Below are 14890 nucleotides of genomic sequence, written 5' to 3' on the forward strand. Positions count from 1 at the left end.
AGGCTGCACTGATGGGCACTGATGAGGCTGTACTGGTGAGCAATGGTGAGGGTGCACTGATGAGCAATGATGAGGGTGCACTGATGGCCAATGATGAGACTGCACTGATGAGCAATGAGGCAGCTGCTCTGATGGGCACTGATGAGGGGGCACTGATGAGGCTGCACTGATGAGGTGGCACTGATGAGGCTGCACTGATAAGAAGTACTAATGGGCACTGATGAGGTTGCACTGATAGGAGGCACTGATGGCTGGCACTGATAGGAGGCACTGATGAGGCTGCACTGAGGAGGTACTGATATGAAGCACTGATATGAGGCATTGATAGGAGGCACTGATGGCTGGCACTGATGGCTGGCACTGATGGCTGGCACTAATAGGGGCACTGATAGGTGGTACTGATAGGAGACACTGATGGCTGGCACTGGTGGCTGGCACTCATAGGGGGCACTGATGGCTGGCACTAATAGGAGACACTGAAGGCTGGCACTGATAGGCAGCACTGATAGGAGGCACTGATGGCTAGCACTGTTAGGGAGGCACTGATAGGAGGCATTGATGGCTGGCACTGATAGGGAGCACTGATGGCTGGCCCTGATAGGTGGCACTGATGGGAGGCACTGAGGGCTGGCATTGATAGGAGGCACTGATAGGTGGCACTGATGGCTGATAGGGGGCATTGAAGGCTGGCACTGATAGGCGGCACTGATGGCTGGAACTGATAGGAGGCACTGATGGCTGGCCCTGATAAGTGGCACTGATGAGAGGCACTGATGGCTGGCACTAATAGGAGGCACTGATAGGTGGCATTGAAGGCTGGCACTGATAGGCAGCACTGATGGCTGGCACTGATAGCTGGCACTGATGGCTGGCACTGATAGGATGCACTGATGGCTGGCACTGATAAAAGGCACTAATGGCTGGCACTGATAGGCGGCACTAGTAGGGGGCACAGATGGCTGCCACTGATAGACGGCACTGATAGGGGACACTGATAATATGCACTGATAGCTGCCACTGATGGCAGGCACTGATAAGGGGCACTGATGGCTGACACTGATGGGTTCCTGAGCAGGCACGGGGACATGGGAAGTGACATGACTAACATTTCTTTTTTTTCCTGTATGTGCAGGATTGCACAGTGGAGAGGAAATCAAGGAGCAGCAGTCATCATCTAGACACGTTCATCGTAAATGCCAGGAGATCCCAGGTGCGCTGGAGAGGGGGAGGAGCCAGGAGACGGAAGGAATGTGGGGCCGCCTACTGACTCTGATCTTGCAGGCAGCGCAAGATAATTATCAATACCAGGACTCCAGGCAGCTGCTGCCGCTGGCCTGACACCACCCCCCTAATGTGTGGCAAATGGGGCAGGTTGCTCCCTCATTGGTATGCCACAATGCTGCGCTACATGTGTGTGGGAGGCGGCTGTGCAAGGCGGGACTCGGGAGACAATGGGCATAGTCCCCTGCCCTTGGTGCCTGTACCCCCAGGGGTACGCATTCCATGGGTTAAGAAACTCGGTACTAGACGGGTGAAAAAAGTGTATTGAATAACCCAAAGCAACTTCAAAGGGAATTGCTGCAATACCTAATGTGTTCACAACTACATGTGTTGTCTTGCGCTATTCCTTGGTAAATAATGATCAGTGAATAAAACATATAATATAGGTAACCAATACTGTATAATGTGGATAAACAAACAGTCCAAAAAAAGTGATCGATATTCAAATCAAAATGTGATGCCCAGTCAGCTGATGGAAATGAAGAGCTCAAGTTATAACACATGATAAGTTATTTAATAGAATACTCCCACAAGTTCTGTATACTTCCACCAACACCTCAGTGCTCACAGAACTCTCAACTCATATTCATATATCAAGAGGTTTGATCAAAATCCAATATGGGTTTAATGATCCTTCCTCCCAGGACATCCTCTGTATCTCCTCTGTCTACAGTCAAGGATCCAGACTCCTAGGACTCCAGTTTTATATGTGGGGCGGAGATAGTTTATAACTTTGATAACATTTTACAATAAAACAATTTATTTAAAAGACAATAACATGCTTATATCAAGGCACAATAAAATGCACATGGAATAGTAAAAACAACTGTGAGTCTACCTCTCGTTTCACGTCTGGTCCGTTTAACGTTCTGGCCATGCCAAATGTGTTACGTCACATCACGTGACTTCCTGAGGAGGAACTACCATCATTATACAGTATTGGACAGTATTGGATAGGTGAAGGAGATTTAATATATGTTTTATTCACTGATCATTATTCACCAAGGAATAGCGCAAGACCACTTATAAATCCTGCTCAATGGACTATTGCTGTTCCAGTATTGGAACATTGCTTTCAACGTGGAACTTTGCTTGGGATTTGAACTAAGTAAGGCTAAGTTGAAACAAAGTCTGCTTTATCTATTTCTAAATGTTCTCTGTTTTATGCTGGAGTAAACAGCTGTTTTTGTTTAACATGTAAATCCCCCTTTTTACAAGAAAAATAACAGTGTGCACCATACACCCCCCTCCCCACTTACTTACTGCACTTACTTCCATGGGTGATAAGCTGGTGCAGAGAATTTGAAAGCCCCACTCTTCTTCCCTGTCTTTCCTTTTATATGTACTGTATATTGTGACAGAGCGTTGCCCTTCCAGGGTCTAGAAAGAAGTTGTAACCCACAATTCTCATCCAGGTGGGTTGAAGGGCTCCAGGGAGCTTGTGTCATGGAGAGGAAACTGGCTTTTTAGTTTCCTCAGTGTTTTCTAAAGTCCATTTTGGGGCCCGGAGCCTGGAGATATCAAAGTGATCCGGGTGGGAGAAAATCTCCAATCCTGGGTCCAGTTATTGAAAACAGCCAGGACACTAATTGGTCAGGTGTGCGCATGTCTTTTAGTAGTGACCTGACCATGGTTTTTGGCTCCACTCCAGCAGACAGGAGGTCTGGCCCAGGAGCAAGGAGAGTTCCACCTAGGACAGAGGTGGGAGCCAGAGTAGCAAGAGGCTGCTAGTTGTGTGCACTGAGTTGGTGAGCGAACAGTCTGCAAGAGACAGAGAAAGGACCTAAAGAGTAAGGCCAGAGCAGGTGTACTGCAAGTGCAAGCCAGAAGGGCTGAGTGATCCTTTGTTTTTGAAGCAAGAGTGAAATGCTGAAAAATCCCTGTGAGGGAAACCCATGTTTTGTGTCTGCTGAAATTTATTTTAAATAAAAATGGGCAAGCAAAGCCCTTAAAAAGAAGAAAGGTGAGTGAGGATGGCCTTAAAAGCTCTACATGTGATGCTAGTTCTCTCTCTCTCTATACAGTATATATATATATATATATATATATATATATATATATATATATATATATATATATATATATATATATAGGGAAACCAGCCTACAGCATAGTCGCAGGAAAAATGTAGCACTCCCCCTGTAGGAGATGCTGGAAATGTTGGGCTTTCCTACTATTTCTATTGCTGACCCTCCCTAATGTTGGGCAAGACGATAAACTGACACTCCAGCAGCAATGTTTGGGTTTATTATTACAGTAATAAGCCCTGCAAATAAATAATGGCTCTGCAACCTGGACAATGGTAATAACAACAAGTCAATGACAGTGGTATAATACAACACAATGATGTAAATAGGGCTTGTATTCATATTGCTTACCCCAGAACTTGCCCGAATGGACTAGTGGAGAATGACACTGCATGCAATAAAAAAACAATTACTGCAACAAATGTCCCTGATGTAAACTACAGTGCCTTGAAAAAGTATTCAAGCCCCTTGACATTTTCCACATTTTGTCATGTTACAACCAAAAACGTAAATGTATTTTATTTTTTCAAAATCTTTTTCAAATAAATATCTAAAAAGTGTGCCATGCATTTGTATTCAGCCTCCTTGAGTCAATACTTTGTAGAACCACGTTTCCCTGCAATTACAGCTGCAAGTCTTTTTGGGTATGCCTACACCAGCTTAGCATTTTTAAAACATTTTTTTTAGAAGTTTTTGAAAGTTTATTATGTAAATTATGCAGGGAATATTTTTAGTTCTCCTTTTCTTACACAGTCTTTGTGCCACGCAGACGTCCAGTACGACGAGCAGCAATAAGACCGACTTTGCGACCAGCTGGAGCATGTCTCCTGATAGTTGAAGGTTTTCCAATGTACTGATGGTTACCACCACCGAAGGGATGTTCTACAGGATTCATAGCCACGCCACGGACATGTGGCCAGCAGTTTCTCTTAGCCTTATATTTGTGGTAGGCACGACCTGCCTTCAGGATGGGCTTATCAATACGTCCACCACCAGCAACAACTCTAACGATTGCTCTGTTTGCAGAAGAGATAACTTTCTTGGAGCCAGAGGGCAGCTTTACTCTGCTCTTCTTTGTTTCAGGATTGTGGGAGATAACTGTAGCATAGTTGCCAGATTCATGAGCCAACTTGTCCTGATCACCTGGCTTTTCCTCTACACAACAAACAAAAATTCCTTCGGGCATGGTGCCAACAGGGAGGACATTACCATTGTTTAGCTGAGCTTTCTTGCCACAGTTAAGAAAAAAAAAAAAAGGAAGAAACTGCACTATTCTAAAACCTGCCCACCAAGCAGTAGCTCAAATCGTTATACCTACGACAGTCAAAATGTGTATACAGTGGGGGAGCTGCGCTAATTGTATATGAAAAAGGTTTTTCTGTGACCACAAAAACCTCCAAACATTTTTTGAATTCAGCACTTTACCTCAAAAAGGTGAGAATAATTTGAATAATTAATTTAAGTAAATAAAAACCCAAATAAAAACCCCCAAAAAATATTGTATTCGGCACTTTACCTCAAAAAGGTGAGAATAATTTAAATAATTACAAAATCGAGCCGGCCGACTCTCGGCTACCGCCCGCACTTTCAGGTCTACGTAGATCCCGTGACCACGTCCGTCTAGTGACAAAACGCCTAGGGAGGAACGGCGTGCTGACATCACTGCGTTCTACGTAGACCAGGAAGTACGGGCGGTAGCCAAGAGCCAGCCGGCTCGATTTTGTAAATCGCTGATTTATATGCTGAATATGTGAGTTTACTTTCTTTTTACTTATTAGCTTATTAAAAGGGTTTTACACTATGTATGTGTTCCCTTGTTTTTTATATACTTTGGGGCATTAACGTTTTAATTGGTTGGAGTGTCTGGAGAGAGAGGCTCGGTGTGGTTCCCAGGACTGTCTATCTAGACCACCTTTAAATACATTTTTGATCTCATTTAACACTGAGATCTTACGCTCTGGTAAGCGGCTTCTATTATCCATTGGTGGAGGTGCTTCAGTGGAATCCCGGTCACACGATTTCTTAGGCCGCGTACACACGCGCGGACTGTTCGCCCAACTTTGTCCGTCCAACAGTTTCGGCAAACAGTCCGCTCAAAATTAGCATGGACGGACATGGCCACACACGACGAACGAACAGTCCGCTGAAACTGTGCGCGATGACGTGAACGTGCCGTACGTCAGGACGAAAAATACGACGTCCTATACACTGCATTATAACTTTCGGCGTGTAAATCCTTTCTGAGCATGCGCGGAACTTAGTTTGTCGAACAAGCCTACACACGGGCGGACTGTTCGCTCAAACAAGGTTTCAGCGGACAGTTTTTCGGAATTTCCGAAAAACCTTGTCCGTCCAACTGTCCGCTGAAACTGTCCGCTGAAAGCCCACACACGAGCGGACTGTCCGCCCAAACACTGTTCAGCGGACAAGGTTGGGCGAACAGTTCGCCCGTGTGTACGCGGCCTTACTGGTGTCGCTTTTTCATTGCACATTGGATCAATTGATAAAAAAATTTGGGACTTAATGGACTATTCGTTGTCTTCTTGATTTATATACACTGCATGGAGTTTTTATTTATGTAATTTTTATTTTTTTATTTGTATTCAATATTTGATGAGTTCTTTTTGATTTTCATATATTCATTATCCGTTTGTATTTATTCACTTATCAATTTAAGGTAATATTGTGGTAGCACATTTTGTGGTGTTCCTTTCCACACAACAATTAGTTGTGATTTGTGTTCTTTATGATTATTTTTATACCTTTATGGTTATTTATATAAGGAATTTATTTTTTCATACACTGTATTTATTTATTTACTTAAATTAATTATTTAAATTATTCTCACCTTTTTGAGGTAAAGCGCCGAATACAATATTTTTTGGGGGTTTTTATTTGGGTTTTTATTTACTTAAATTAATTATTCAAATTATTCTCACCTTTTTGAGGTAAAGTGCTGAATTCAATAATTTTTTGGGGGTTTTTGTGGTCACAGAAAAACCTTTTGTATATACAATTAGTGCAGCTCCCCACTGTATACAAATTTCTTGCCACAGTACACAAATTGACTGGTATGGAAAGGGTCACAGAAGGCAACTTTAGCAAGTGGAGTACCATGGCCAGGATTGTGGATAATATCTTTCACAATGCCCTTGATGTAGCCATGCCTTTCTGCGAAGTCAACAGCCCTGAGCTTAGCGGGTCCTTTCCTGTGCTTTATATGAGCTCTGAAAACAGACCTCACACCTTTTCTCTGTCCCCTGATTACACATGTAGCGGGGATATAATTGTGTATTAATGCAAATAATGTGAAGTACAATGTAAATCTATGGACAATGTTATTCACTAGTATTGGATGTCATCTAGTGACCAGAACTGGAAATGGACTTTAGCTATTTTCCTTTTTTCATGGGGTTGGAAAGATAATAGAAAGTGACTTACTTTGGTAATTTGACCTCATCTACCCAGTAGTCTGTGTGACCTACCCATGAACACTTTGATATGCAGTGCATGCTGGGTAGGGTATAAAAGGGACTGACATTCTACATTGGAACGACAGTGCAAACTCTGTAACCACCTTTTTGCTATATTTTCAGTAAAAGTATTTCTGTTTAAGAGTGTGTGGTTTCCCCACCAGGTGGAGCCAGAGGATCCTGAGGGATAGACACAGGTACATTATACTGTTTACACTGTACTGCATTATTATTTCACCACAGCTGTGCCAAGGGGACAGAGTCATACAGAAGGGGGGTTTCTCAGTAGAGTGCAGGTCCAATTCAAATCAGCAGCTCCTTCGGGGGGTCAGTGCTACACACGTCCCTTGGTGCACTAGGCCGGGCTGTCCACAAAGAGCCATCTTTGCATTTTATGAAATGTTTTCACATCTTTGCTAAATAGCTCAAACTCTGTCAGATTGGACAGAGAGTGTCTGAACAGCAATTTTCAAGTCTTGCCACAGCTTCCCAATTGGATTTAGGTCTGGACTTTGACTTTGGGCCATTATAACACATGAATATGCTTTGATCTAAACCATTACATTATAGCTGTGGCTGTATGTTTAGGCTTGTTGTTCTGCTGGAAGGTGAACTTCTGCCCCCAGTCTCAAGTCTTTTGCAGACTCTAACAGGTTTTCTTCTAAAGCTGCGTACACACGTAGCCGTCTGTCCGACGTACTTAGTCTGGCGGACTTCCCGCCAGACTGTCCGTCGGAGTTTCCAAACGGGCTACTTGCCCACACATGGCACTTTTTCAGCGGACTAATACAGCGTACTAAGTCCGCCGTACTATCCGCCCTACTTTTGAAATGAACGGACTTCACCCACACACGCGTAGGAAAGTCCGCTCATTTCGAGCGCGTCTCCAGGTAGGCGGGGCCCGCGAAGGATACGTCGCTGGCCCCGCCGCCTGGTATGGACTTAAAGGGGAACCCCAACGCCGAAAAAAATCGGCGTGGGGGTCCCCCCAAGTCCACCACAGACCCTTGTCCGAGCACGCTACCCAGCCGGCCAGGAAAGGAGGGGCGAGCGAGCGCCCCCCCCTCCTGAGCCGCACCAGGCCGCGTGCCCTCAACATGGGGGGTGCCTCGGGGAAGGGGGGCCGCGCGGCCCCCCACCCCAAAGCACCTTTTCCCCATGTTGATGAGGACAAGGGCCTCTTCCCGACAACCCTGGCCGTTGGTTGTCGGGGTCTGCGGGCGGGGGGCTTATCGGAATCCGGGAGCCCCCTTTAATAAGGGGGCCCCCTGATACCGGCCCCCCACCCTATGTGAATGAGTATGGGGTACAATGTACCCCTACCCATTCACCTGTAAAATAAAGTACAAAAAAACACAACACACAAGATAAACTAATTTATTGCACAGCTCCGGGGGTCTTCCGTCTTCGGGGGTCTTCTCGCCGGACTCCTCCGCTATCTTCTTGTAGCTCTTTTACTAGCGGAGGAGCCCGGCATTCTTCTTCGTCGCCGCGGCCTCTTCTTCCGACTTCGGGGGTCTTGTCCCCCTCTTCGGTTCTTCTCCAGGTCTTCTGTCGCCGCCGCCGCCTTCCGTTCTTCTTCTTCTTCTCCTTCTTCTCCTGGAGATGTTGACTCGACGTTCTCTCCGGCCACAATGCCAGGGATGCGCTGCGCTGCGACTTATATAGGGACAAGGGGCGGTGTCACATGGGTTGACGTCACATGGGTTGGTGTCACATGGTGACCCCGCCCCCTTACGATGTCACAGTCCTGGAGTCCCCAAGAGCTACAAGAAGATAGCGGAGGAGTCCGTCGAGAAGACCCCCGAAGACGGAAGACCCCCGGAGCTGTGCAATAAATTATTTTATCTTGTGTGTTGTGTTTTTTCTTTTTGTACTTTATTTTACAGGTGAATGGGTAGGGGTACATTGTACCCCATACTCATTCACATAGGGTGGGGGGCCGGTATCCGGGGGCCCCCTTATTAAAGGGGGCTCCCGGATTCCGATAAGCCCCCCGCCCGCAGACCCCGACAACCAACGGCCAGGGTTGTCGGGAAGAGGCCCTTGTCCTCATCAACATGGGGACAAGGTGCTTTGGGGTGGGGGGGCCGCGCGGCCCCCCCTTCCCCAAGGCACCCCCCATGTTGAGGGCACGCGGCCTGGTATGGCTCAGGAGGGGGGGCACTCGCTCGCCCCTCCTTTCCTGGCCGGCCGGGTAGCGTGCTCGGACAAGGGTCTGTTGTGGACTTTTTTGGCGTTGGGGTTCCCCTTTAAGTCCATACCAGGTGGCGGGGCCAGCGGCGTCTCCTTCGCGGGCCCTGCCTACCTGGAGACCCGCTTGAAATGAGCGGACTTTTCTCCGGGCGGGAAAAGTCCGCTCATTTCAAAAGTACGGCGGACTGGCGCACACACGGCCGGATTGTCCTCCGAAATGCGAGTCCGGCGGGAAGATTGGAGTGTAAAACTACATTCTAAGTCCGCCGTACTTTCGGGTCAAAAAGGTATGCCGGAGGCTACACACGGGGGGATTGTCTGGCGGACTTGAGTTTGCCGGACTTTTCCACCCGCTTGTTTGATCGTGTGTACGCGGCATAAGATCGCCCTCTATTTGGCATCAACTTCCCATCAACTCTTACCAGCTTTCTTGTCCCTGCTGAACAAAAGTATCCCCACAAAATGATGCTGCCCCTACCATTCATGGTGGGTGTGGTGTGTTCAGGGTGATGTGCAGTGTTAGTTTTCCACCACACATAGTGTTTTGCTTTTAGACCAAAAAGGTTTAATTTTGGTCTCATCTGAACTTTCTTCCACATGTTTGCTGTGTCCTTTCTTTCAACAATGGCTTTCTAATTGCCACTCTTCTATAAAGGCTAGATTTGTGGAGTGCATGACAATTGTTGTCCTGTGGACATATTCTCCCACCTGAGCTGTGGATATCTGTAGCTCCTTCAAAGTTACTGTGGGCCTCTTGGCTGCTTCTCTGATTAATGCTCTCCTTGTCCAGCCTCTCAGTTTAGGTGGATGGCCAAGTCTTGGTAGGTTTGCAGTTGTGCCATACTCTTTCCATTTACAAATGATGGGTTGAACAGTGCTCCGTGAGATGTTCAAAGTTTGGGATATTTTTTCATAACCTAACCCTGCTTTAAACTTCTTCACAACTTTATCCCTGACCTGTCTGGTGTGTTCCTTGGCCTTCACGATGCTGTTTGTTCACTAATGTTCTCTAACAAACCTCTGAGGGCTTTACAGAACATTTTTATTTATACTGAGATAAAATTACACACAGGTGGACTCTGTTTACTAGTTAGGTTACTTCTGAAGGCAATTAGTTCCACTAGATTTTTGTCGGGGCTATCAGAGTAAAGGGAGCTGAATACAAATGCACGCCACACTTTTCAGATATTTATATGTAACAAATGTTGAAAACCATTTATCATTTTCCTTCCAATTCACAATTATGTGCCACTTTGTGTTAGTATATCACATAAAATCCCAATAAAATACATTTATGTTTTTGGTTGTAAAGTGACAAAATGTGGAAACTTTCAAGGGGTATGAAAACATTTTCAAGGCACTATATAAGGGATGCAGTTAACACTTGGTATATGACTACTATTACTAGAATCTAGCTAACCAGCTCAACCTTCTGGTGAGGATATGTATAATCCAAAGGGATTATATTTTTACAAAGTGTTCCAAAATAACTGACATTGAGAGGGCATGGGAATTTGTTTTGAATAAAGCTAGACTAGGGGTAGTTGTATCCCAAAACAGGTGTATGCAAAGGTCAACAAAAATAAACAGTGGCCGAAGCCTTTTTATTATTCCAATGTCTGATGAATGTCCTGTTGGGTACAGTCTGTTCTTTAATGCTACCCGTGCTGGCTGAATGATGGCGGATTAGAGGTAGGCCACACTAATTCCAACAATGTGGGTGCAATTTAAGCTGGTTTTCACTAAAGGTCAGGGTAGGTGGGTGTGGTGGGCAGCAAGGATAGATCTTTTCACTGAAAGGTCTATTTTAGCAAACAGTTCTACCCTGCTGCTGGTTAAACACAGCAGCGCACTCGGGCACACCAAGCTTACAGTTGCCCTGCACCTTTTTTGCACTACTACATTGTGTATGCATCTGCAGAGATAAGGCAGTGCTGGGCTCCTTAGGAAGTATATGTCTATCTTCTTGTGCAGAGAGGACTTTCTATCTCCCCTTTCTCCCTGGTGGTCCTATGCTCCATCTCCCTACCTTTTTCTTCCTGTTCACTGGTCCATGTGGATAACACAACATTCCTGCACAACCTTTCCCCTTCCCTGTGTCACACACCATCCTTTCCGCTGGTTCTGTGCACAGGATTTAGTTGTGCCACTGATCCAGCCAATAAGAATGTCACTTTGCTCCCTTTGCATTATCGTCAATCACCTTTGGGGAGTGATCAACATGCAGTGTAGCCATGACACTTGGGCTGTGAGATTCCCGCACCTTGAAGATGCCAGAGCCACCCAAATAACATTTTAGTCCTCACCTGTAGATTATTTCTACACAATGTTTATCTGCCTAGCACTAGCCAAAATTATGACTGAGCATGGGCTTGGAAAAAAATCCAGTCCACTTAAAAATGTATGATTAATAGAAAGGTTCACCTCCAGCCCTCCCCAATCTGGTTCTCACTTGTCTGAAACTCACAGAGTTCCATGACTGGCACCTGTGACCCCTCAGCCAGGCACAAGATGACTATGGATATCATGCACTCTTTCAACTATGGTGCCAATCACTGAAAATGTATCACATCTGATCAGGTCTTCAGTACATCAGGTGTATCTCATTTATTGAGACACTAACAAGTCAGGAAAGTACAAATACCCCAAAATGACCCATTTTTAGAAAGTAGACATTCCAAGGTATTAAGTAAGTAGCATGGTGAGATTTTTAAGTTGTATTTTTTTCCCCACAATTCTTTGCAAAATTAAGATTTTTTTTTATTATTATTTTTTACAAAACTGTCATATTATCACATGTTATATTATTTCTCACACACATCATATGCATACAACAAATTACACCCCAAAATACATTCTGCTACTCTTCCTGAGTATGGCGATATCACATGTGTGAGACTTTTACACAGCCTGGCTACATACAGAGCACCAACATTGAAGTAGTACCTTCAGACGTTCTACGAGCAAAAATGACACATCTCATTTCTCAACCACCTATTACATTTTTGAAGGCCCTGGAGTACCAGGACAATGGAATTTACCATAAAATTACCCCATTTTGGAAAGCAAACACCCCAACCTATAATCTGTGAGGCATAATGAGTCTTTTGAACGGTTTATTTTTTTCCAGAAGTTTTTGGAAAATGTGGAAGAAAATGAAAACGCATTTTTTTTACACAAAGTTGTGAATTTATAAGATATTTCTTTCACATAGCATGTATATAGCAAAAATTACACCCCAAAACACATTTTGCTACTCCTCCCGAGTATGGCGATACCACATGTGTAGGACTTTTACACAGCCTGGTCACATAGAGAGGCCGAACATTGAAGTAGTACCTTCAGGTGTTCTAGGAGCATAAATGACACATCTCATTTCATTCCTACCTATCACACTTTTGAAGGTCCTGGAGCACCAGGACAGAGCAATTACCCACAAAATTACCCCATTTTGGAAAGCAAACACCCCAACTTATATATTCTATGAGGCATGAGCTACAAATAGGTACTCGGGTACTCTGATGGGCTGCAGATAGGTACTCTGGTACTCTGATGGGCTGGTGACAGGTACTTGAGTACTCTGAAGGACTGGTGACAGGTACTCGGGTACTCTGATGGCCTGGTGACATGTACTCGGGTACTCTGATAGCCTTGTGACAGGTTCTCTGATGGCCTGGTGACTGGTATTTGGGTACTCTGAAGGGCGGTGATAGGTACTCATATGGACTGTGACAGGTACTCGGGTACTCAGCTGAACTGTAATAGGTACTCGGGTACTCAGATGGACTGGGACAGGTACTCAGGTACTCTGATGGACTGTGACAGGTACTCGGGTACTCTGAGGGACTGTGACAGATACCCAGGTACTCTGATGGACTGTGAAAGGTACTCCGGTACTCTGATGGGCTGTGACAGGTACTCGGGTACTCTGATGGACTGTGACAGGTATTTGGGTACTCGGATGGACTGTGCCAGGTATTTGGGTACTCTGATGGAATGTGACAGGTACTCGGGTACTCTGATGGGCTTTGACAGGTACTCGGGTACTCTGATGGACTGTGACAGGTACTCAGGTACTCTGATGGGCTGTGACAGGTACTCAGGTACTCTGATGAACTATGACAGGTACTCTGATAGACTGTGAGTGACAGGTACTATAAGGGGTGGTGACAGGTCCTCTTTATTGGGGGGGGGGGCAATCAGTGTGATTGGTGTACACTGTAAGTGGTAACGAGATGTTACCGCAATCTCCTCCTCACACACGATTGGTGTGTGAGGAGGAGAACCCGGTAACATCTCGTTACCGCAGTTTGTTTACATTTTAGTGATCGGCTGTGAAACGATCACATCCGATCACGTGGGTAAACAGCCGGCCAATGGCTGTTTACCAGCGTCGGTGATGAGCAGTGTTCCCGGGAAACACACCGCCACTGACGTGCACGCGCAGCTCACTCGCGATCGCAAGCACGTGCCGTGCATAGTGGGGGTGTGACCATGTGTGATCGGCCGCGACTTCATCACAGCCTATCACATGGTAAACAGCCATACCCAATGGCTGTTCACCCCCTTCGGTGGTGAGCGGTGCCTCCGTGACACGCCGCCACCAAAGAAACAGGGATGCGCGCACACGATCGCGCATATTTCCTGTTTAAACAGGGATTCCCTGTTTAAACAGGAGGACATCATATGACACCCTTCCACCACAATAGGTGCACCGCCTGCCCGGCAGTCGGGAACTAGTTAAAAAATATAATATATAAGTTAAAAAAGTTTTCAAATAAAAAAAAACATAAACTACACTTAGGCCAATATAGTTTCCCTGCTTTAGACCTCTACTGTATATTAGGGTGTTAATCAAAAATTAACAATTACAGTTATTCAGTGAACCATTAATTAGGTAGATTTATACTGCATCTGATGAGGTTGTAGGCATAAGACCTTTATTGCCTAAGGCTCTGTCCTTTTAATGACCACTTTTTAAACAACATCTGTCAAAGCCATACATGTGACATATTGTCATAGTTCCAGAATCCAGAGCCTAATGAGACAAAAATTGACTTTCCTGTCTGTGTGGTCCACTCTATGGCCCTCAAAAAACATAATACATAAATCTAAAATGTTTTAACATTTAAAAAATAATAAACTGCCATCAGAACGATACAGTTTCCTTGTTTTGGACCACCAATGTATATTAGGATGTTAAATAAAAAGTAACAAATACAATTATTCAGTGAACTGCTCATTAGGTATGGATTTATACTGTATCTCATGAGCTTGTAGGTACAAGGCCTTTATTGCCTAAGGCCCTCTCCATTAAATGAGCACTTTTTAAAAAACACCTGTCAAAGCCATAGATGTTACATATTGTCACAGCTAATGTAATTCCCTCAAAGGGGATGTAGCAGTAACAGTGCAATACCACAAGAAGGAATGTGATCAAAAGCAGTACCATGCTGCCAAAAAGCCATGTATTCTGAATAGACATGTGCAGAGTAAAATATTTCGTTTCGGAATTTAGTTTTCATCCGAAAATTTAATTTATTTAGTTACTCCCGAAATTCGTTTTTATTTATTTAGTTTTTCGTTCAAAAATTGCATTCGTCCGAAAATCCACATGAATTACGGTCGAATCTCTCTTTGAAGGCTTATGGTGTCTGTCGAATGTATAAAGAAGATTAGACGGAGCTACCGTATTTTCTGGCGTATAAGACGACCTTTTACACTTAAAAAAACTGGCCGAAAATCGGGGGTCGTCTTATACGCCGGATCAGCCCCTCCGATGCCTGCTGAGGGGTCGGTAATACTGTATGTAGCATCGGCTACATACAGTATATACCGCTGAGCCAATCCTAGGGAGCGATGTATTCAAATGAATACAGAGCCTGCTCGGATTGGAGTAACAACCTCTACCAA

At 45.0% G+C, this 14890-nt stretch overlaps 1 protein-coding gene across 1 annotated transcript in view; it reads right to left on the reverse strand.

The window, feature by feature from the left end:
• Positions 1–4031: 4031 nt before the first annotated feature.
• Positions 4032–14890, reverse strand: part of LOC143986760 (large ribosomal subunit protein uL2-like) — a 33474-nt gene continuing 22615 nt past the window's right edge. Inside the window, exons 3-4 of the mRNA XM_077485165.1 lie at positions 6349–6568; positions 4032–4536 (exon numbers count right to left, since the gene is read on the reverse strand). Coding sequence (XP_077341291.1) covers positions 4054–4536; positions 6349–6568 — 703 coding nt within the window. The 3' untranslated portion in view covers positions 4032–4053. The remainder of the gene's footprint in view (positions 4537–6348; positions 6569–14890) is intronic.

Source organism: Lithobates pipiens, unplaced genomic scaffold, assembly GCF_037356315.1.
Source record: "Lithobates pipiens isolate NorthernLeopardFrog02 unplaced genomic scaffold, aLitPip1_a1.2 Scaffold_18, whole genome shotgun sequence".
Lineage (NCBI taxonomy): Eukaryota > Metazoa > Chordata > Amphibia > Anura > Ranidae > Lithobates > Lithobates pipiens.